General features: G+C 35.1%; 3 protein-coding genes and 1 non-coding gene across 4 annotated transcripts; 2 read left to right on the forward strand and 2 right to left on the reverse strand.

Annotated features, from left to right (window-relative positions):
- Positions 1-825: 825 nt before the first annotated feature.
- Positions 826-8,116, reverse strand: LOC110736793 (protein DEHYDRATION-INDUCED 19 homolog 6-like). The gene is made up of 5 exons (XM_021917101.1): positions 7,737-8,116; positions 7,468-7,610; positions 2,359-2,436; positions 1,637-1,893; positions 826-1,151 (listed from the first exon to the last, which is right to left on the reverse strand). The coding sequence occupies exons 1-5, from the start codon at positions 7,810-7,812 to the stop codon at positions 1,043-1,045; spliced, it is 663 nt and encodes a 220-aa protein (XP_021772793.1). The 5' UTR covers positions 7,813-8,116; the 3' UTR covers positions 826-1,042.
- Positions 8,117-11,300: 3,184 nt separating this feature from the next.
- LOC110736795 (syntaxin-41-like) lies at positions 11,301-15,211 on the forward strand. The gene is made up of 8 exons (XM_021917103.1): positions 11,301-12,000; positions 12,566-12,842; positions 13,049-13,138; positions 13,318-13,392; positions 13,810-13,887; positions 14,419-14,484; positions 14,572-14,652; positions 14,783-15,211. The coding sequence occupies exons 1-8, from the start codon at positions 11,819-11,821 to the stop codon at positions 14,888-14,890; spliced, it is 957 nt and encodes a 318-aa protein (XP_021772795.1). The 5' UTR covers positions 11,301-11,818; the 3' UTR covers positions 14,891-15,211.
- Positions 15,212-15,534: 323 nt separating this feature from the next.
- On the forward strand, positions 15,535-15,608 carry TRNAT-AGU. The gene has a single exon. It is a non-coding gene; the product is annotated as a tRNA-Thr (tRNA).
- A 502-nt stretch (positions 15,609-16,110) lies between these two features.
- LOC110736794 (exonuclease DPD1, chloroplastic/mitochondrial-like) lies at positions 16,111-20,144 on the reverse strand. Its single transcript, XM_021917102.1, has 4 exons — positions 19,931-20,144; positions 17,597-18,241; positions 16,555-16,760; positions 16,111-16,479 (listed from the first exon to the last, which is right to left on the reverse strand). Exons 2-4 carry the CDS (start codon positions 18,157-18,159, stop codon positions 16,265-16,267), a joined length of 984 nt encoding a protein of 327 aa, XP_021772794.1. The 5' UTR covers positions 18,160-18,241; positions 19,931-20,144; the 3' UTR covers positions 16,111-16,264.
- Between the last annotated feature and the right edge of the window lie 243 nt (positions 20,145-20,387).

Here is a 20,387-nt window from a genome sequence, read left to right on the forward strand (position 1 = left end):
GGCACCAGCCAACTGGTGGCGGCGTCTGCAGCTGGCGCCACCACCACTTGCTGGGCGTCCAGCCAGGGCGCCCCACCGCCGTCACGGCGGTTTTTCCTTTTTCCTTTTTTTTTTTTTTACAAATTGTACCTTTCCTCCTTGGGACATCCTTCCCTCCGCCGCCGCCGCCAATTCCTTGCCTTGCCGCCTCGACATTGCCGTTGTTTGAAATTTTTTTTTTTTTTAGAGAGGTTGAAAGAAGATGAGCAATGAGAGTGTGAGTGATGAGAGTGTGAGTGTTTTTTTTTAAGGTCAAGGGCAATTTTGTCAAACCAAGTGAATTTTGTGGGCTTTATGTAGTAATTTGTGGGCGATGTTTAACAAATCCCTTACTTATTGGTCTAAGAAATAGAATTCCTCTAATTGTGGTTAAGGCAGAGGAGAAAGATCAAACTTGAACCTTTGGGTATTACTTCAAGGAGCTTTATTCTAAATAAAGATGCTTCTCTTAGATTATTCCTCCCAACTCCGAAAACATATATAGCCTCTTCATTTATGTTTTTATATCCGGCATTCTTTGTTGAGTCCTCTCCCTCCCTTCTCTCTTGAGATTAGTTGGTACGCTATGCCTTTCTGGGCCTTCTTCAAACCAAACCTCGGAGATAACGTTCGGCCGAGGGGAGGGAGAGAGAGATTCCCCTCAATTTTAAGTATGTTGGAATTTGTGGGAAGTGAATTGGATTAGTGCAAAACAGAAGTGGGAGGGAAGGGATAGCCGGATGAATCCTCCCAAATATGCCCTAAAGATCCTAACTATAAACTCGGGGGAGGGGGGGGGGGGGGGGGAGCGAACACAAACTTCTATATCTTCATTCCTCGTGCTAAGAGTAACGAAAATCGTGAGAATTTAAAAAGGGTTATATCTGTTTGAGCCTAGAGCTATATTCCACTCTCATCATAAATTACATTTATTCCTACATGTTATTACACTCGCAGATACATTTGCATATTCACTACAAACTGGTTACCAATGATCCTCTCAAATCCACAACCCGCAACATCTTCATAATTTGTCCTCGAACATGGCAGACATCAACAACCCATGGACAAATTCAGATCTCCTTGCCCTCTCCTCTTGATCTTTGATTGACAAGGGCTCTGATTTCACATGCCTGGCACCACTGAAAGATTAGATTCAACCAGCAAATTTATCCAAGTTATCTAGCATTTACTACTTAATATTTGATTCGTAGGGAATCCTGACTATTGATAAAAATACTGCAGCCTTATCATAAACAAAACTGTAAAGGCGGCCAGGTCGAATAATACGTATAACCTAGTTGGCAATAAAACTAAAACATGTACTGTAAACACAGGCTCGCAATTCAAATGTTAGTCAGCCCAAAAATTATAGTAAAAAAGACATCTTTACTAGATAGTCCTGTGCAGCAATATTCAACTATTACAAAACAACACAGCGATCAAATTTCAGAAAATTTGTCCTTTTTTTCTCAGGCAAGATATAGGCTACAGGTGTTGGGGTAGATAAACAGTACAACACAATGGACTAACAAGTAACATCTTTTATTGAGTATGAAAGAGTATTGCCATTATGTAAAAGCTGATAAACAGGAAACAGGCAAGATAATATACCAACCTTTCTCGTACACTCTCCTCTTTGCCTTTCTTTGCTGTGCTTGTATCAGATAATGATTGAGACTGAGACATCACAATATCATCAGCCATAGGCAATATAAAAGATGACAACAAAGGATCAGGTGCAGCATTGGAAGATGACACTATACAGGAAGAACCCCCAAACAGGGACTGTGAGTTGCCTTCCTGCAATTCTTTTCTCAACAGTGAAAGTGTTGACTGCGATCCATTTTTGCGCGATTTCCTCTTGCGCTGTACGTGGTATATAGTCAAGGAACTCAAACAACATATTCTCTAAATGTACAAAAGGACCTCAACGCCTAAATCAACAAGGACACAAATGCTTTCCAATGTTTCAAGGCTGAGACATTATTTATCTTTCTGAAGAATTAAAGCATGTTTTAAAATATATAATTTGAGATGAGATGAGGAAAAGAAAGAAGGGAGGCAGGACCTAAGAGACTATAACAAGATGAGTGAATTTGACATGATAAAATAATTCAACATAAATTAAAACTCTGCAGTATATATATGAGTCTCTCCTTTAAATTTCACTATTAGGAGTATCCTGCATTTACATGGACCTCCCCATACCCTACGTTCAGGTCGATTTGTGGTTGACTAGTTGGTTGTCATTGTAGTAGTAAAAGATATCACAGAGGATTGCAACCAAAAAATGTAATCAAATAAGCAATAAAGTAATTACTGAATAGAAAAGGATATCTTAAAAATGTTCCCATGTTGCAACGTGATGTGTGCAACCATATCAACCCCTACCCTCATGGCACAAACTGGGCATACCTGAAGATCAAAACAGTCACAGTGAGAAAACACAGTATATCAAGAGGTCAGGAATCATAAAATTTTAAATCCAAGTTCTCAAAATACTAAACGAAAAGCAAACTTTTAACTAGTTTACCTAAAAGTTGGACTGTTCACTGAAGCATCCCAATGTTTCACTTTCTAAAATAAGGTACACATACCATTATACCCTGAATAACAATGGCAATGAAGACATGTTCTCTTCCATCAGGAATAACAAAGAATGCACGCAAATTTGTTCAATACCCAGAATGTTACTTTCAATAAAAGACAACATAGCATTTTCAATATCAGAACATATAAAAATATACAATACTTAAGTTTAGAAAATTAAGCATCTACAGTTTGAAAATGCAATATCCGGGCACCCAATTAAAATTAACCCCTAAACTACGGTTCACAAGTAAAAATGTCCAAGTAAAAATCTTAAATGGGGAAGCGAAGTTGTCAAAAGCATTTACAGATCAAATATAGAATCATAAAAAGATACAGATAATCTCATAAGAGTGATTCTTTTCAATCACTGATACTTTACATGGTTAAGGGTAGCAAAGCCTCCTTGAGATAAAGGGAAATTGATTACTCATACAAAAACATCATTTGATCATTGGCATACACCACTTACATGTCTTTTCTTGTCCTCTACTTAGTCCTTTGCTTTTTAATGGTATGAGGAAGGGAGAGAAAGAGTGAGAAATAAAGGCATCACCTATGCACAAGCAAGTACCTAGAAATCATAAACTCCACCACACTATTCAAGGCAGATAGAGGAATGGGATAAACCAGGAAGACCATGTCTACTAAAATTCGCTGCCACAGTTAAAAACTTAAGATTTAAGAAGGCCACCTTTCCCCAATTAAATAAAAATTTCACTTAACAACCACAGAGCCCCGTGAATTGCAATTCTAATAAGACGATATTATTCTACCATAGGGTTTCTAATGAAAATTGGAACCAGCCAGCTCAGACTACTTTCATTCAAAATATTTTCTTGTTGAAATAAGGAATGATATCCAAGTTCATTTCATTGTGTTTCGGTTATGAATTGAAAGAAAGCGAAATCTGTGCCATAAAGTCTCCCCCTCATATTAGCTTCTCTCTGCCCAGACACTACCATCACCATCATCTCACCACATTGCCATTGTACCTTCCCATTAGACATTTTTCTATCTTCTTTCATTCACCATAACTTCTAGTCTTCAAGAGAAAACTTCACCATTTAAATGTGTTGGCTAAACTCAAGTCTTGGGTGGTCAAAAATGGTTGGGAATTCCAAGTCTAAAACCTCAAGGGCCTAGTCCAACCATGGAGTCATATTTGGTGAAACCTACGATGCCTTGACCCGGACACCAGCATCGGACTCAAGTATGGAGCCTATCAGATACAAGAAATTCTATATTCAAGGACGCGGGAAACAAAATTTGTTTTTATTTACATAATTTTTAATATTAGCTATAAGATTTCAAAAAAAAAAAAATATAAATCAAGAGTTAATAGCATTAATTTTTTTTGGAACACTTATTCGTTGACCTTGCATTTACCCCTTCATAGTGCTTTATTGAACACAAGCCATCTTCTCTCTTCGCAACTTGCAAGAGCATTGGCAGTTGGCAAATACTTTAGTGGGTTTTGCATCACTCTAACAACCAACACGTCCAAAATTTCTCTTTTCCTTAATTGGTGCCCTGATTCACAGATCTAGATTTTGAAACCCCATCTAACATTATCAGAATTACCTTTTGATTCGGTGCTAGTCAATTCTCTCCCTAGCGACTTGCAAGTCCAGCCTATGTCCCACATCCAGTGTCCACAACCTTATCCCATGTCTGCAACCTGGTCGGGTCGACATGGGTATTGCTAGGGTAAGGAGTCCAAACATCACACAGAAAACCTTCACTTTGGGAATAAAGACTAATGTAATAATACTCAAACTTGCACTTTTTCTCTCTTGAAAATCTTGGGGTTGGCAATGGTTGATATGGGGGTTTGTCCAGACAATTTGTCGAAGAGCATCTTATGTTGCTTGGTTGTGAAGGGGTTAAGGGGGTAATTAAAGGATGATGGGATAATAACAAGTGGTGGAGGACGGTCAAAATGAAGAGGAACGTTGGGTCATGTCTCCACATCATGGATGAGTTTGTGGGAATGTATTAAGGAGGGGGTGGGGATTCAGATTCAAATAGAAGTACAGGGGTTTATAAAATACAAAGAATTAAAAGGATGAAGCAATATAAGAAATCTGGACCAAAAACTACCCAGGGTAGATTGGTAGAAAAAGGAAATTAGCGATGACTACCTTTTCCTTTTTTGAAACCTATCTTGCCATACAGATCCTTAGTTTTCCCCCATTCTTCTCTACTTTTCATGTCAATCTAACAACAAAACTTCTTCCATGACTTCCAAGAGCAGCTATTGCCTCATTGTCCATTGGATCTAGGGCAATATGCTCTACAAATATAATTTAGGGCCATATATTGAACAAGAAACAGACAAGCAGCAGTTTTGAACTTATCCCATACTAGTACATAAAATAATGGATGCAATTAGCTGGCACTAGATCCCAATGAAAAAGCCACCACATGCTCATAATAAATCATGTCTTCTCATACTATCCTTAGCTCCAATAAACGTACTTCACAAAACATTCACCTACTCAACACCTTCCCGCCGCCATATTTTCTAGGGTAAGATATAAATTTACATGAGGAACACGACATCAACACTTCCTACTACGATACATGGATCAAGACAGATTCTATGCACCGAGATGGTCATCAGTATCTTGAGTCACTCACTACAATTACAGCATCAGTATTTTATACCGCATACTAAATAATTGATTGAAAAAGAGGAGTGCATTTGCATGTGACAAGAAGATACTAGAATTTACTGCTTAAAACTCAAGGAAGCTCTTATTGTGTGGTGATTAGATTGCACCTGTTCTATGAGAAATAGTATCCACCAATTAGAGTTGATTTCATACAAAAAAAAAAAAATTGGTAGTGGAGATTATAAAAGATGAACATCACCAAAAGATGAAAATAAGAAATTATAATAAAAGGTCATTAATGACCTCTATCGAAGGCAAGAAGGGAAAGGCATCTGACATAAAAGATGAGACACCCCAATGCTCATGGCAAGAAAATAAATAAACCTAAGGGACCACTGGAGATTGGGCCTATCCAGAATTCAGCATGTTTTCAACCCTGAAAAGAATTCTACGGGATAAGATGATTTTTGCAGCTCGTCAAGTAGGTGCCCTCTTTAATTTTAGATCCTTGTTTATACTACCTCCATTTTTTTTAGTTGACACCTTTCTCTTTTCACGCTTGCCAATGCACTATTTTAATGCTTAATATCTCTAAATCACGACATTGTAAAATTATAAGAAGTGGATTTTAATAAAATATACATTGAGACGATTCAAACAAGATCCCACTTGACTATGTTTTATCATAGCTATAAATCAAATAAGCTAGTCAAAGTGTAGCTAGTGAATAGTGTAAAAGTCAAATGGTGTCAACTAAAAAAAACCGGAGGAAGTATGGGTCTCTCCCATTTCCCTTTCCATTCACGAGTGGTATTACAATATCTAGCAATTACTTCTATGCATTGCCTACTCTTCCCAAACCCCCATGTTTAGTGTCACTATATTTGCTCACCTCCCCCGAGATCCTTTATTTTATCGTTTTTCAATCTAATGATACCTTTTCTGGAAAAAGTTATTACGTGAATCTCTTAGAAATGACCTCATTAAAGTCTCGATTAGCGAGGGGTAAGACTAAGTATATACAATTCCTCAATCCTCAACACTTGCCAACAGCATAATACTCTCCAAATGCCCTTCCAGATAGAGGTAAGAATGTGTAATATTTTCCCTGCTGATCCTCAATAAGACACTAAGCTTATTTGTCTTAGTTTTATAATCATCAAAATGATTCCAGAGCAAGAACAAAGCATTAAAACAGTTTGCTAACTTATAGCCACAGACACCCCAATTAGCAACTTCATGAGTTTGAGCATAATTGTCTCAAACATTCTCAACTCTTCTTCACTTTAACTCTAGTACTCTACTACAACATAAGCTCATCACTCATATATTGGTCTATGAGCTCATATTCTACAACATTTTCCAGCCGCTGCATTCAAAACTCCAGTGCTAATTATGAAAGTGTTACTGACACCTTCTCTCCTCTTGACCCCTTGCCCCAAAAATATAGCAAAGTAATTCTTCAACACTCACTATGGAAAAAGATCCGAAGTTTGAGGAAGAAAAGGGTTATGCAGCAGCCAAAGCCACATCATGTCTCTGATATGTAAACAAGCCACACTGTTATTATAAGTTCTTGACAACTAAGTGCAAGCAACATTGACACAACTCCATCATTCCATCAATGTTATTCAAACTCTAACATAGCCATTCCTTACTTCAAACTAAAGAGACCTGTGTGTTGCCAATGTGGTACTTAGTCCGAACACCAAGATACGTGTAGCTTGCATACATCATCCTGGCTATCAAACCTAATACAACTACCTCTTTTTATTACCCTTTCCCATAATAATTTATGGTATGCGTCAAACTTCATATCTTGATCATTTGAATGAATAAGAAATTTCACTAACTATTTTTTTTAAGAAAAAGGAATCATCACACAGTTCCCAAAATCCTCTTCATTGACATCTTGATTCCCAAAACATGAGATCATCATCCAAGAGTCTATAATACCAATAAACCATATGGATGCAAACACCGCCCCAGAAAAACAAAAGAATCATCTTTCCGTTTCTAAACACTCTAGTAAGCTCATCAAACATAAAAAAATAAAACAACAAAAAATAAAAAATAAATAAAAAACATTATAAGTACAGCTAAAACTAGTATGACCACAAATTTAAAGTTCGAGTTTCATAAAGAACAAATTGGTAAAATTTTAAAGCATTTTCAACATTAAAGTTTCCAACTTTCACAATATATATCAATAATGAAAACAAAGGAAGGAAAAAAATACCCCATTTTTTGCTTCAATAGGATGCTCGTTGTCAATGTGGCAGCACAGTCCAACAATATCAAAATACTCTGCACAAAATGGGCATGGAAACTCCTCCCTTATATCATCATCTCCTTCAATATCCTCAAATCCCATAAAAACATCTGTAATTTCCCAACATTAAAACCCAAAACATTAACTAAATTACCCAAAAATTGAAAAATAATAATAATAATAATTAAAAAGGTTTTTTTTTTTTTTTTTTTTTTTTGTGTGTGTGGGTATTTTACCTGATCGAGTATGGAAAGCAGATTGATAACGCTTAGAAACAGAAGACAAACGAGCAGCCCAAGAATCACCATCCATTATTAAAATCGGGAAATAAAAACTATTGATCGATTAATTAGGGTTTCGATTCGAGCTACTCCAGAAAGTTCAGCTCAAGTAGATGTAATTGATAATTAATAAAGATGAAAATTGGGGATTTTTCAGAGCAAATGAAGAAGAATGAGAGTGTATGAGCTCAGAATTGTTGAGAGAAGAGGAGAGAGAAAATGCGGATAAGTGAGAAAGGAAGGTTGAGAGATGAGATGAAAATACCAGCTTGCTCTCTGCTCACTTCATTATGCCAGTTCTCCGTCTTTTTTTTTTTTTTTTTTTTTTGGGTATTTTATTGGAATTTTGGGTGTGTTTTTTTTTTTTTTTTTTTTTTTTTGGGAAAACTTTGATCTTTGTAAGTTGTAAGATTTGCAAACTCAATTTTTGTTCTTTTGTTGTTGGATACAGCTTCTTTAATCATGACGGCTCATCTTTGTCCAATTGGCAAAACCATGCTTTTCTTTTTTGGAATAATTTAGGTTTGGTACTTTAGTGTAATGTTTGTTTAATTAATACGAGTACATATTTTAATCTATGTCTCTTATATTATAAGAAAATAGAGTTGGCGTGGCGGATCTTAAAATCTTTTCTTTTGGGGTCAATAATTTCTAGTATAATTGTTTGTTCATAAGTGACTTAATTTATTTATTATCAACACATCACAATTCACCAATTTAAGCATTGAAAAATTAAAAACAAGTTGTATATTGATAGATATTAGTGAAGAAATAAAGAACGGGATATCGAAGGCAAAAAACGTACTCTTTACTTTCAAGTGATCAATTTAGTTACCTCGATAACGTCTTGTCTCTTAAAAATATAAATTTGTTTTTGAGTGCTCAAATTAATCAATATATCAAGGAAATTTAATTGCCAAAAAAAAATGAAAACCGAAAAATTGTTAAAACAAAAAATTGAAAAATACGGAATAGTTCAAAACAATAACATCCATAAATGATTTAATGTAAAACGAATTAAAACAAAACCTGATATTGTTCAAGGTGCAAATACTTTATCAATTTATGGTTTGATAAGGAAAGAATGAGCCTAGTAAAAGAGGGAAAGGGGTTGTCATTAGTGCTTTATTGGGATTTAGAAGAGTTGAGAAATGATATAGGTACCCCAACTTTCAACAAATTAAGGAAGTGGGTACTTAAATTTTTTTACTAATCATATGGGTACTATAACTAACACTGTTAATTGCCTGCTGTTAAGTTTGAATTAAAGAATAAAATAATTCATTAAATGAATCCTATTACAACCAAAAGCATCTTAGATTAGAAAAAAAAAATATTGTCCAAAAAACAGCAGGCAATTTTCATCAACCAATTCAAATCCTTATAGAATACATGTAATTCAAGTGATATAATCAGAAGTAGACTTTAAAAAAAACTATTCAAAATCACATCCAATAAATCACTAAAACCCTTCCTAAATAAAGCACATAATTGAAGTGTAAATTTGATAGGAAATTCTCAAATAAATTAAGATACTCACATGTTGGCTGCCGACATTCATCCTTGCCACTTGATTTGCAGGACCTTCAATCCCCTTTTTTCCAATTCCCAATTTGTCGTATAAGAGCATCATTATTGGTGAACACAAAAAAATGGTTCATGGGTCACTATCACCATTTCTCTCTCATCCACATCAACCCAACAAACCGTTTACAATATTCACTCTTAACAATGAACACTAAACAATGGTTCATCATCAATACTCCCTACCCCACCTTATTTTATTTTTTGTAAATATAATTTTTTTTGTTTCATAATTATAATTTATTAACCCGATGTCAATATAATTAATTGACGTATTTAATATTTTAATCGTGATTACTAATTAAGAAATTATCGCATTTTTTTATCAGCTTTTTAAAAAACTAATTGATTAATATTTTTTAAACAACAACGCAGCTAATTTTAATTAACAAAAAAAAAAGAGGTACAAATCGTGATTACAGTTCTACAACTATAATCTAGTTGGTAATTATAGAGGGGATTTTTGAAGAGAAAAATATAGTAGAAAAAAATGAATTTTCAAAGTTGAAAAAAGTATATCAATATGGGTGTCTATTTATAGAGGGGAAAAAAATAGAGTCGTTGGTAATTTTTTTTTTTTTTATTTGTATTTTGTAAAATATATCCGTTGTAAAATTACAACGGATATATTTAAAACAGTACACACGTGTCAAGCAGCGGCTGGGCCAAGTGGCGCGCTCCCAGCCGCTGATTTCTATTTTTTTCTGACCTTTAACAGCAAAACAACGTCGTTTTGCAACATGAAACAGCAAAACGACGTCGTTTTGCATGAATATCAGTCCAAAATATTGGTGGGGCCCACAGCGAATTAATTCATGCAAGTGCTTGCTCCTGCAATCGAACCCATGACCACTCAACATGAACAATTAAAGAGTTTGCCATTAAGCCACCACCTTATTTGCTCACTCATTGTGAACTATTAAAATGTTCACCCTTAAAGATGCTCTAAGCTTTGCAAGAAGTTTTGTTGTTTTTTTTTTTTTTTTTTTTTTTATTAATTTTTTGGTTTTAAGAGTCTTCAGAGGTTATTGGAAGGGGTTTTTTCAGCGCCTTGTCATAGTAATACTCCATGTGTCGTTTCCACTCATCTTAACTAATTAGATAGTAATTTTTTTTTTAATCTTTTGATGGTACACAAAGGACGTTAAACAACAGTACCCATATGATTAGAAAAAAAAGTTGAGTACCCACTTCCTTAATTTGTTGAAAGTTGGGTACCTATGTCATTTCTTAACTTGGATTTGGAAAGTTATAGCAGTAGATTAGTATATATACTCTGTATTTAGCCTTCCTAGAAAAATAAAAAAAAAACAATCAATTTATGTTTAAAGGGCCTTTACCTACTGCAATTTTTTCCTCAAAAATCTTTCAAGGGCCAGCCCCATTGAGCCCTAACTAACGTCCGCCTCTGCTTATTGGAAAAAAGCTTTTTGATACGGACAATCATCATCCATTGTAAGATAAATTACTAATATTTTTTAACATGAGAAATTAAACATGTGTAAAATATAAAATAAAAATAAAATAGGACAGTAAGGCTCATAAGTTTCACACTTAAACAATTTGATCTATATCACTATTGTTTGAATTAAAAGGATCATACAACCGATGTGAGATTTCTAATGATTGTATGATATACATGACATATTATTTTTCAAAAAAAATATAAAGAGATAAACATGACATATTACATTATACGGGAATACAAAATCTAACCAAGTAATCTTCTATGGTGAATCACCTTGTAATTATGAGGTAGAGGTGATAAAATAGTGGTATCGCTCCCACCTCATATCCCTGAGGTTTAGGGATCATGAGATCAAACCTCATGGGACTCATTTGAGGGATTTCATTTTAGTGCCTCTTAATTGCATTTGTCTAAATTTTTTATAAACTAATAATATGTTTGAATATAAAAGATATATTGTAATTAAATTAGATTAATCGATAAGCTGCATTCTTTTTACCTTAAAAAACTAAAAAAGCATAAATTACAAGTCTAATAAGCTACATTAAGTCCTAAGTTTTAATTTTAATAAAGCTCACTATTTAAGTATTTAACAGATTCACTAATTCAGTTAAGATAAGTTTAGTCCGATGCACTTTTATTAGGCTATTAATTTTTAAATGTGGAAAAAAAAAAGTCGTTCATATTGCCATTACCGAACTTTCTCTCTCCCCGCCATAGAAGCGCAGATTGCACCAATTCAACCTCTGATCACCCCTTCACCATTCTTCTCTCTCACATTGCCGCCAATTTTCCGATCATAATTCAGCATTTTCTCTCTCCTTTAAATCACTCTCCCTCCCAACACATTTCCATCTTCTCTCCTAAAAAAACAGAGAAAATTAATGTAAAATGTGCCGAAATTAGGGATTTTCAAAACTAAAATTCCTCGAATTCTTCCTCAATTCAACCATTACATTGCTAAAGTTGATGATATGAGATTTCAATGACGTCCAGAAATCGGACGATTTTGTTTAGGCAGCACAGAGATGCGCTGAAGAGCGTACGAACGCCGATCGAAGGAACGACGTCGCATCAACATAGTATTGAATTGGCTGCTACCTCTTTGCTTCATCGTGGTGCTCGTTCTTATACGCCTATTAGTTCTGAGGATCCTGGAACTTCTAGGTTTGTTCATTTTTTATTTGGTGATTTTTTATTTATTATGTTTAATTGGATATACAGTATTGTTTGATTGGATATAAACGTAATCGTAATTAGCATTAGTTTGTAAGGAATACGATTTTGAATTAGAGCTGTCTTAAGTTGACCCAACCCGAACATAACCCGAAAACAACTTGTATGTGATTGAAGAAGGTGCAGGGAACAGGGCAATGTACTGTTGTACTAGAAGAATGTTGATTGGACGTATGGAACTATGTACCATAAATCGACTATGCCGAAATTTTACCTCTTAGAGACCATATATGCCTAGGAAGTTGTTTATAATTAGACAACTGAAACAATGGTGAGATTCTAATCATATAGTTGGAGTGTTATAATTTGTTAACATGGTCTATTGCTCACCTTTCTATAAAATGCTGTTTTTTTGCCATCAATATGTATGTATTGGCAATCAAATGATCTTTTCTTGGAGATAAATCTTGGAAAATTGTCTTTGAAAATTGTGATGTTGTCAATATATAATTTTACTGTTGCATCTTAAGGAATTTAAATAAGTTTTTTGCAGCAGGAAAGGTGCAGTAGAAGTTGGTCTGCCACCAGCTTGGGTAGATGTATCTGAAGATGTGGCATCAAATGTGCAGCGTGCACGTTCAAAAATGGCTGAGTTGACAAAGGCCCATGCAAAAGCATTGATGCCATCATTTGGAGATGGTAAAGAAGATCAGCGCCGAATTGAGAACCTTACTCATGAAATAACGAATTTGATAAGGAAATCAGAAAAGAGTTTGCATAGACTTTCTGCTGGTGGACCTACAAAGGACTCGAATGTCAGGAAAAATGTGCAGGTATAAATCTAACTTATCAGAGTTGAACTGAGTAAATAATGTTGGTCTTATGCTGCACTTGTCCTCCAAAGCGGGTCCCACAGTGACGATGACTAGATAAAGTTGTTGATTTATTTACTAAAATGCCATGTGATAAACACTTTTTTGTTTATCCCAGAGATTAACTGGGGCTTCCTCAAGGTTAAGTTTGGATGTTTTTACTGCAGCGTTCGTTTGCAACTGATCTTCAAAGCTTATCAATGGAGCTTCGGAAAAAGCAATCTGCATATTTAAAGCGCCTTCAAAAGCAAAAGGAGGTTAGAAGTACCTGATGTCTGCATAGCTGTTGTTTAGATCATTTGGAAATTTTTAATCACTTGGATCAAATATCATGCTGGTTATGCAGTTGTCCTATGACTGTATATATTAGTGTTACAATTGCTATCTTTATCTTATCAACCTTTAAACATTGAAAGTTGTTACTTCCTTGGTTTAGGGCTCAGATGGAGACTTGGAAATAAATATGAATGGAAGCAGATCTCAAGTCGAAGATACTGACTTGGATGATCAGGTACTGCAACCAGGTTTACTGATTTGTTTCAAGATTTACTGAGATGTTTATCTAAGAAATTAAGAGTTACTGTCGAGAACAATAAAATCATCCTTTTGAGACAAAAAGACATTATTTGTTTGGAAAATTGATCTTTAGTTTAGTGGCTTAGCAACTTTTCCTCGTTCTCAAAGTTTTTCACTTTTTTTCAGTGTGAATCAGAAACTGAGTAAATTTGAAATTATTTTAGGGAAAGTTCACGACTTGAGGAGGAAGAGTTGTTGGTCAAGTCCCACAAAGTGTCACCTTTCCTTGCAGCAATTTCTTGTGTATATAACCTATTGCTGATGGGCCTTTATCATTGTGGATCTTATGTTTACCTTTATAAATCGTGTCAAGTGCCAATTTTTTATGGTTCTATATTTTTATGTTCCATAGGAGATGAATGAGCACCAGCTAGCAAGGATAAGGAAAAGTGAAGCCTTCACTGTAGAAAGGGAGCGAGAAATCCAGCAGGTGAGTGATGCAGTTATAGCTTAATTGTTTAACAAGCCTAATTGCTTTTGTATTTGATTTTTAATTCTAAACTAGGATACTTCCATGTGCTGTAGAATATCTTTTTCCTGAGTTGCTAAATTTTTTTGTGGAAACATACTAATCCGTATGATCCTTGTTTAGTCTGTCTCCATCTTTTTTCTCGTTCTTTTTTTATTCACTCTTGTCAAGTACCTAATGCAACTTTTCTTTAATTACAAATGTATTTTGGTGATCAATGTCTACCATCACTGCTACTGTAGACATCAACCAACTAGCTGTTGGCTTTACTATTATGAAATTAATTAGATTGATTAATATATCACTTAATATTCTAATGTGTAATTTACTGTGCTGTAAGTTTTGATGCAACAGCTGTTTTACTGGAGGGGGAAAACATTAATATAGAAAGAATAATACAGAGAGAGAGTAAAATTTTATAACTGATTCTAAGATACATACATTCACATCCACATCCACATCCACATCTCGTTTCTTTCATGTTGTTTATAGGTTGCAGAATCAGTGAATGAGCTTGCTCAAATCATGAAGGATCTCTCAGTGTTGGTGATAGATCAGGTTAGCAGTTAAGCAACTTTCATGATATGTCAGCTGAGCATACCCATGAATGATATAGACTTAATGATCCATCATGCTTGTGTGCAGGGTACAATTGTTGATAGGGTAGATTACAACATTCAGAATGTAGCAGCAACTGTCCAGGAGGGCCTAAAACAGCTTCAGAAGGTCATCTTCCTTGTATATGTGATCTAAAATAACCGTTCAGTTCATTTCTTTTGTTGTGTCATCTTGTATGATTGATGCTTTTTTTTTTACTTTCCATTTTCTTCTTTCTGTTGTGGCGCTGAACTTGCAGGCAGATAGAAATCAGAAGCATGGGGGAATAGTGAAATGTGCAACCATTCTCATTATAATGTGCTTTGTCATGCTGGTTCTCCTAGTATTGAAGGAAATTATTTTGTGAAAAGTGAAGGTATTGGTTTTCACCTATTCAGGTTCTTGGCAGGTTCACCTAAAGACGCCGTGTACTTAATTTTCCATTCTGTTTTGAGAGCTTTTAATAGGGATTACATGAATCAAAACCACAAACGAGTGTGTATACATACAAATGTACTAAGACAACAATTACAAGACTACAACATCAGACAAAGGCAGCTATAGTTTTATTTCATTTATTGGAAGAACTACTCTGAAGTAAAACATTGGTTTTTTTAGATCTTTCTTCTTCAGATGATTCTTTAAAGATTCAGACATTGTTTATCTGTAAACATTATTAAGCAATGAAGCCAACATGTTCATTACGGAACACGTTACTCATTTTATCTAGGCTTCACATTGAACAGCATTCGAGTAATTCACGAGAGAGCTAGATATAAACATGCAATGATCAAATGCCTATAATATTCCTAGCAGCTAAACCATTTATGTTATTGGTGCAATATTTCCCCTTAATTATTATCAAGTCATACTAACTTTAAGTTTTCTTGATTGACCTTGATCTGAAATAGCAAAGTGTATTGATTTTGTTGTTAACAAAATAGTGTAGGTACCAAATTGCTAACTTGTTTGAATAGAAATAAAAAAAAAACTATATACATTGTTCAGGAAGCTCTTGTAGCTCAGTTGGTTAGAGCACCCGTTTAGTAAGCGGGAGGTCTTGAGTTCGACTCTCAACAAGAGCATTTTTTTATCCACAGACCACAGCCACTGTTAACCTAGCATCTCAGTGTCCTGATTTACAGCATACTAGACTACTAACATCAGCTAAGCCAGGTGATTTGTTACTCTTTTTTTTTTTTTTTTACACCAACAGATATTTACTGGCACAAATTTTGCTAGGTCGGGGGAAAGAGAAAGGGTCGAAAGACAAGAGGGTCCTAACACACGAGAAAACATCAGTCATTTTTACGGCGATAACCAGGAGTATTACCCAAAGAAAAGTCACCATAATCATTCCAACCATAAAGTTAAGAATGATGAGAATCAAAACCCCAATTTCATGGTTGGGAAGACTCCGCAAGAGCTCTACCATGGAGCTCCCCCCTGATTCACCTCAGGCAAATGAAAATGTGTATGTTTTTGCCATATAACCACTATTCAACCACAATTTTTTTTTTTTTTTTTTTTTTTGGTCTTCAAAGGTGTCACATATATATATACTACGTATATTAAAAAAAAGAAATGTAATGATCTGAAAGATCTATAACTTTGCTTCATTTCTATAACTGCCCAAATGATAGTAACACAATGAGTCATTTGCTTATAATTAGAAGAATTACATATAAATCAACAACAATGAATGATACAGTAATGACAAGGAAGAAAAGAACTAGCTTGATTATTTCTTTTTCTTCTTTGTACTGCTACTAGTTAATTCATCAACCGTAAAAGCTCTCTGCACTAGCCCGGCGATTGGAAGCTCCAGAACATAGGTTAACTTCTGAAGTACTAGTGATAAAGAATGCACATCTGACATGGCTCTGTGAGCTTCACCTACTTGAGAGATTCCAAAATGCTCTTGAAGTGCTTTCAACGTCTTCGACCCAGTTTTTCCTGAAGACAAAGAAAAACTTAAGATGACAATATCTCAGCCAAAAGAGAAGGGGATGACAATGAAAGAGACAACACCTGCAGATTTCATTGCTTCTTGACTTAAAGGAAGAGTATCCACAAAATACCAGTTCGAAGGGATTTCAAAACCAGAGCGTCTAAATTCAGCAACTAGGAACGGCACATCAAATCTTCGGGCATTATGTGCAACAAGCACCACATATCCCCCTGGCTTCTGACGGCTCTGGACATACTTGAGCAATATTGGAATAAGCTCCTTCATCCTACATTAGAGACCAAATGCGCCAAAATCATTCCAGCAATAGACATGGTCATCTTAAATTCATGATGTTACTTCAAATTCTCCTGCTCAAGCTCTATAATGTTTTGGGAGATAAATAACATGAAAAATAAGCATTACCAAACTAATAGTCTGTTTAAATGAGGAAATTTCAGGGGTAGGGGACGGGATGGAGAGTGAGGGATCTATATTCCCTTATTTACATATGGGATGGAGGGGGTTTCTTTTTTTCTTTCCCTTTCAATAAACTAAAATCTTTCACTACTGGACAGATTCGAAAGAAAAATTCAAGCACCCTTCCCTCCCCCTAATCTCCCTTTTCTCCACCCCCCTCCCCTTTCCTCCATAGCTGCGCAAACCAAACACACTATAAAGATTGAAAGACTACAAATAATTAAATAAAGTGCCAATGTCGATCCAGAAGACAGATCTACCAGGTGTTGATCCTTGACTTCCCACATCATTATCATGTTACCGTAACCGTTTAGGGGTTTAATGGATCTGTTTGGAGAGTAGTTTAACCAAAAAATTAAAAGAATAAAGCATGTGTACGCATGCATCTGTTTTCAACCACTGGATGCAAGATTTAATGCATAGTCGATTGTCTTATATATCTAAGTAGGTCACTATAATGACAAACTTCAGCTGCGGGGGCAGATGAAGAATTAACCAAACAATCTCACCTTTCCTCGAAGATGGCATGATGTTATTGAACATTAACTAATATACCCAGACCAACATCTTTTGTAAAGTTGTACACTACAATAACAAAATAAACTAGTGATAATTAAATTTATAAAAAAATTCTGGTTGAGATACCTTGGAACACCAGGTTTACTGACCATCTGGGTTGAAATACCATGGATATATTCATTTCCGACATCACGCCCAGGATTAATTAGAGTGTGGAACGTGCTGTTTTCACCACCGTGAAGGTCCTGAAGCGCAATCTCAATTATTCTTTCTACATTTCTACTAAACCCGGTTGTCTCAAGATCAAAGACAATAAAAGTCGCAAGGCTGGCCAACTCCTTATTCTCAGCTATTAGTTGTCGGACATCTGCACTGCTACCATCAGTTATGTTTATTGGGAAATCTGTGCTTGTTGTTGCAATTAAATTATCTGACAAGTCATGCCTGACATTAACTGCACTGCTCAAGGAGTTTTTGCTAGTTTCTTCATCTGCAGTGATTAAGGGTCTTCGACTCCAACTTCCAATGTTTCTTTCATGCCCACCAACACTAGAACTTAACAGCCTAAAATTAGATTTTTTACATGTTGGACTTATGGGGACGAAACCTACCCACCACGTATTTACCAAAGAGTAAACTCTGCATTTGGGTACTCGCAAGATTGAGTAGCACATAGGGGCTGTTCTCATCTGAACTTACAGCGTTCGTTCAATGAAAAAACAAAGCAAAGCAAGGGATTTTGTATTTGCATCAGAAGTGGATAGCTCAGACCTGATGACAGCAGTTTCAGAGAATGTGAAATGTGAGTTTTGTTTTATGACCGTAAAGGGAATTCAACTAGCATAAACAACAGTTCATCATCATAGGTTAGCAAAACAAATTTTAGCTCCAGCTGAGCTGGAAGTTTCCTTCCACAAACTTAGCATAGATTTGAAACTATATGTTTATATGTACAAAGCTGAAAAGAGACCAAGCTCCTTTCCTACTTTGGTGGTTATATGGCTCTATAATCAGCAAAACCTTATAGATACAGAGTTATAGACAAAACAAATAGACTAAGAAACAGCTAGAAGTTTCATGTCATAGGTAAATCATTAAAACAGCAATAACGTAATAAGTCTATCAGTGCTTAGTAGGAGAGTGATTTCCCTAGCATAACAAGATTAAAAACAGTAGAGTAAACAAAGTCAGAAAACTTCCAGTCCATGAAAAATTTTCAACTTCCGTTATCCCTATCCCATAGGTACAGGCATACAGTTACTACCATTTATCATCTAAGCCAATTAAACACTCTTTCACCTCATTTGTAAAAGAAAGCACTGGCAACTCTAGAGTGGATGTATAATTGAATATGGAATATCACCGACACTATTATGTCAGTTAGCAACAAAAGGAAGATAGGATGAATGTAAAAAGTCTGTGCACCATAAATAAGTTATCACCACCAAATAATACTCCTGTGTGAAACGTGACGATTAGTACAATTGTACAGCAAATCAAATCTCAATCAAGACAAATCAGCAGAAAGCTAAAATAAGGCTCGAGTTGCGAGATTTAGTGGACATTCAGAATTCAGATAATGGTTATAGTTACCATGCAATGGCATGGCAGCTTCAAATTAAGAAAACATCAGTCTTCAATACCAGCAAGAATTCATAGTATAACCGCTGTAAAACTCGGATAATGCCTCAACCTTTTGGTGAAATTAAATTACAGGAGGCTCAGCCTCTTTAAAAACATAACATGCTTCATAGCAACAACCTCATCATGAAATGCATATACTCCAACACAATGCAGAACCATATTAGACTGTTTCATAATTAGATCTAAGATTAATTAAACCTATAGTTAACAAACGGACCAAAATGATTGTGAATCGCAATTAACACAATCCAGACACCCAAACACATGAGAAATCTCTCTTCAACACCATTAGACAAAAACAAGGCTTAATTTGAAGAAACTGCATCAAAATTAATACTTAACAAAGTCAAAATCCAATCTTCATTATGAAAACTCGCTAATCTATTACTTCTCATGAATCATTCATACATTTAACAGAAAATTACTCCGAATGAAATATCATCCATTTTTCCCTACTAATTAACCAGCTCACTTGCTAAAGTAATTGGAAAAGGAAGCATATCACAAATGTTCAAAAATCAACCTAATGGGTTGGTTAATTTCACAATACCCAGAAATTAAATAATCAAAGGAAAGAAAATTACAAAGAAGAAAAGCTCAAACAAGCAAAAATTCAAACACCTAGAAATTTTAATGACCTGGGAATTAAACAAAATACACGCAATCCGGGTCAAAGTTGATCAAATCAAGCATCAATTAACAAAGTTATAAACTTGAAGAACATCATGTAATATGATCAAACTATATTGGTAGAATAAATTGAAATAAACTGAACAGTGAACAACCCATTTGAAGAGAGAGAAAGAGAAGACATACCATAAAATGAAAGCGATTGCAAATGAGAAACTGCATTTGTTGAAGTGTCAAAGGAAGTAGTTTTGTTTTAGTTAATTTTGGAAGTTAGAAATTTTATAGGAAAGAAAGGGCAGTTTAACGGGGCAAGAAAAGAAGCAAACATAACCCAGAACGCATGTGAGAGGAGAGAGAAAGAGAGACGCAAGCAGTGGATGATTGCTGATTAACCCAACCCTTCAAATCGGATCACGAGCTCGCTCCGTTTTTCTCGGGTTTTTTTCACGACTTTTGTATTGTTTCATTTCCTAATCTACTCTTTTTTACCTGTTAAAAAAAAAAAAAAAAAAAAAAAAAAAAAACCTTTTCTTTTTTACAATGTTCATCACAATTTACTTCGTACTTCATTTGACAATGTTAGGGGACTTAGGGCTATTGTAATTCACCTATTTTTTTTAGATTTATGGCTAATCATGATTCA

The sequence above is a fragment of the Chenopodium quinoa genome, unplaced genomic scaffold, assembly GCF_001683475.1.
Source record: "Chenopodium quinoa cultivar QQ74 unplaced genomic scaffold, ASM168347v1, whole genome shotgun sequence".
Classification (NCBI taxonomy): Eukaryota; Viridiplantae; Streptophyta; class Magnoliopsida; order Caryophyllales; family Amaranthaceae; genus Chenopodium; species Chenopodium quinoa.

Bases quoted from the DNA above. Each gene is read 5' to 3' on its own strand.
- LOC110736793 (XM_021917101.1), bottom strand. From the start codon at position 7,812: ATGGATGGTGATTCTTGGGCTGCTCGTTTGTCTTCTGTTTCTAAGCGT. The intron at 7,611-7,736 runs GTAAAATACCCA...GGGAAATTACAG, and splicing joins TGCTTTCCATACTCGATCAG to ATGTTTTTATGGGATTTGAG. The intron at 1,152-1,636 runs GTTGGTATATTA...CAGTGGTGCCAG, and splicing joins GAGGAGAGTGTACGAGAAAG to GCATGTGAAATCAGAGCCCT.
- LOC110736795 (XM_021917103.1), top strand. From the start codon at position 11,819: ATGACGTCCAGAAATCGGACGATTTTGTTTAGGCAGCACAGAGATGCG. The intron at 13,139-13,317 runs GTTAGAAGTACC...TCCTTGGTTTAG, and splicing joins GCCTTCAAAAGCAAAAGGAG to GGCTCAGATGGAGACTTGGA. The intron at 14,485-14,571 runs GTTAGCAGTTAA...GCTTGTGTGCAG, and splicing joins CAGTGTTGGTGATAGATCAG to GGTACAATTGTTGATAGGGT.
- LOC110736794 (XM_021917102.1), bottom strand. From the start codon at position 18,159: ATGAGAACAGCCCCTATGTGCTACTCAATCTTGCGAGTACCCAAATGC. The intron at 16,761-17,596 runs GTATCTCAACCA...TCTCTAATGTAG, and splicing joins AGTAAACCTGGTGTTCCAAG to GATGAAGGAGCTTATTCCAA. The intron at 16,480-16,554 runs GTGTTGTCTCTT...CTTTGTCTTCAG, and splicing joins AGAAGCAATGAAATCTGCAG to GAAAAACTGGGTCGAAGACG.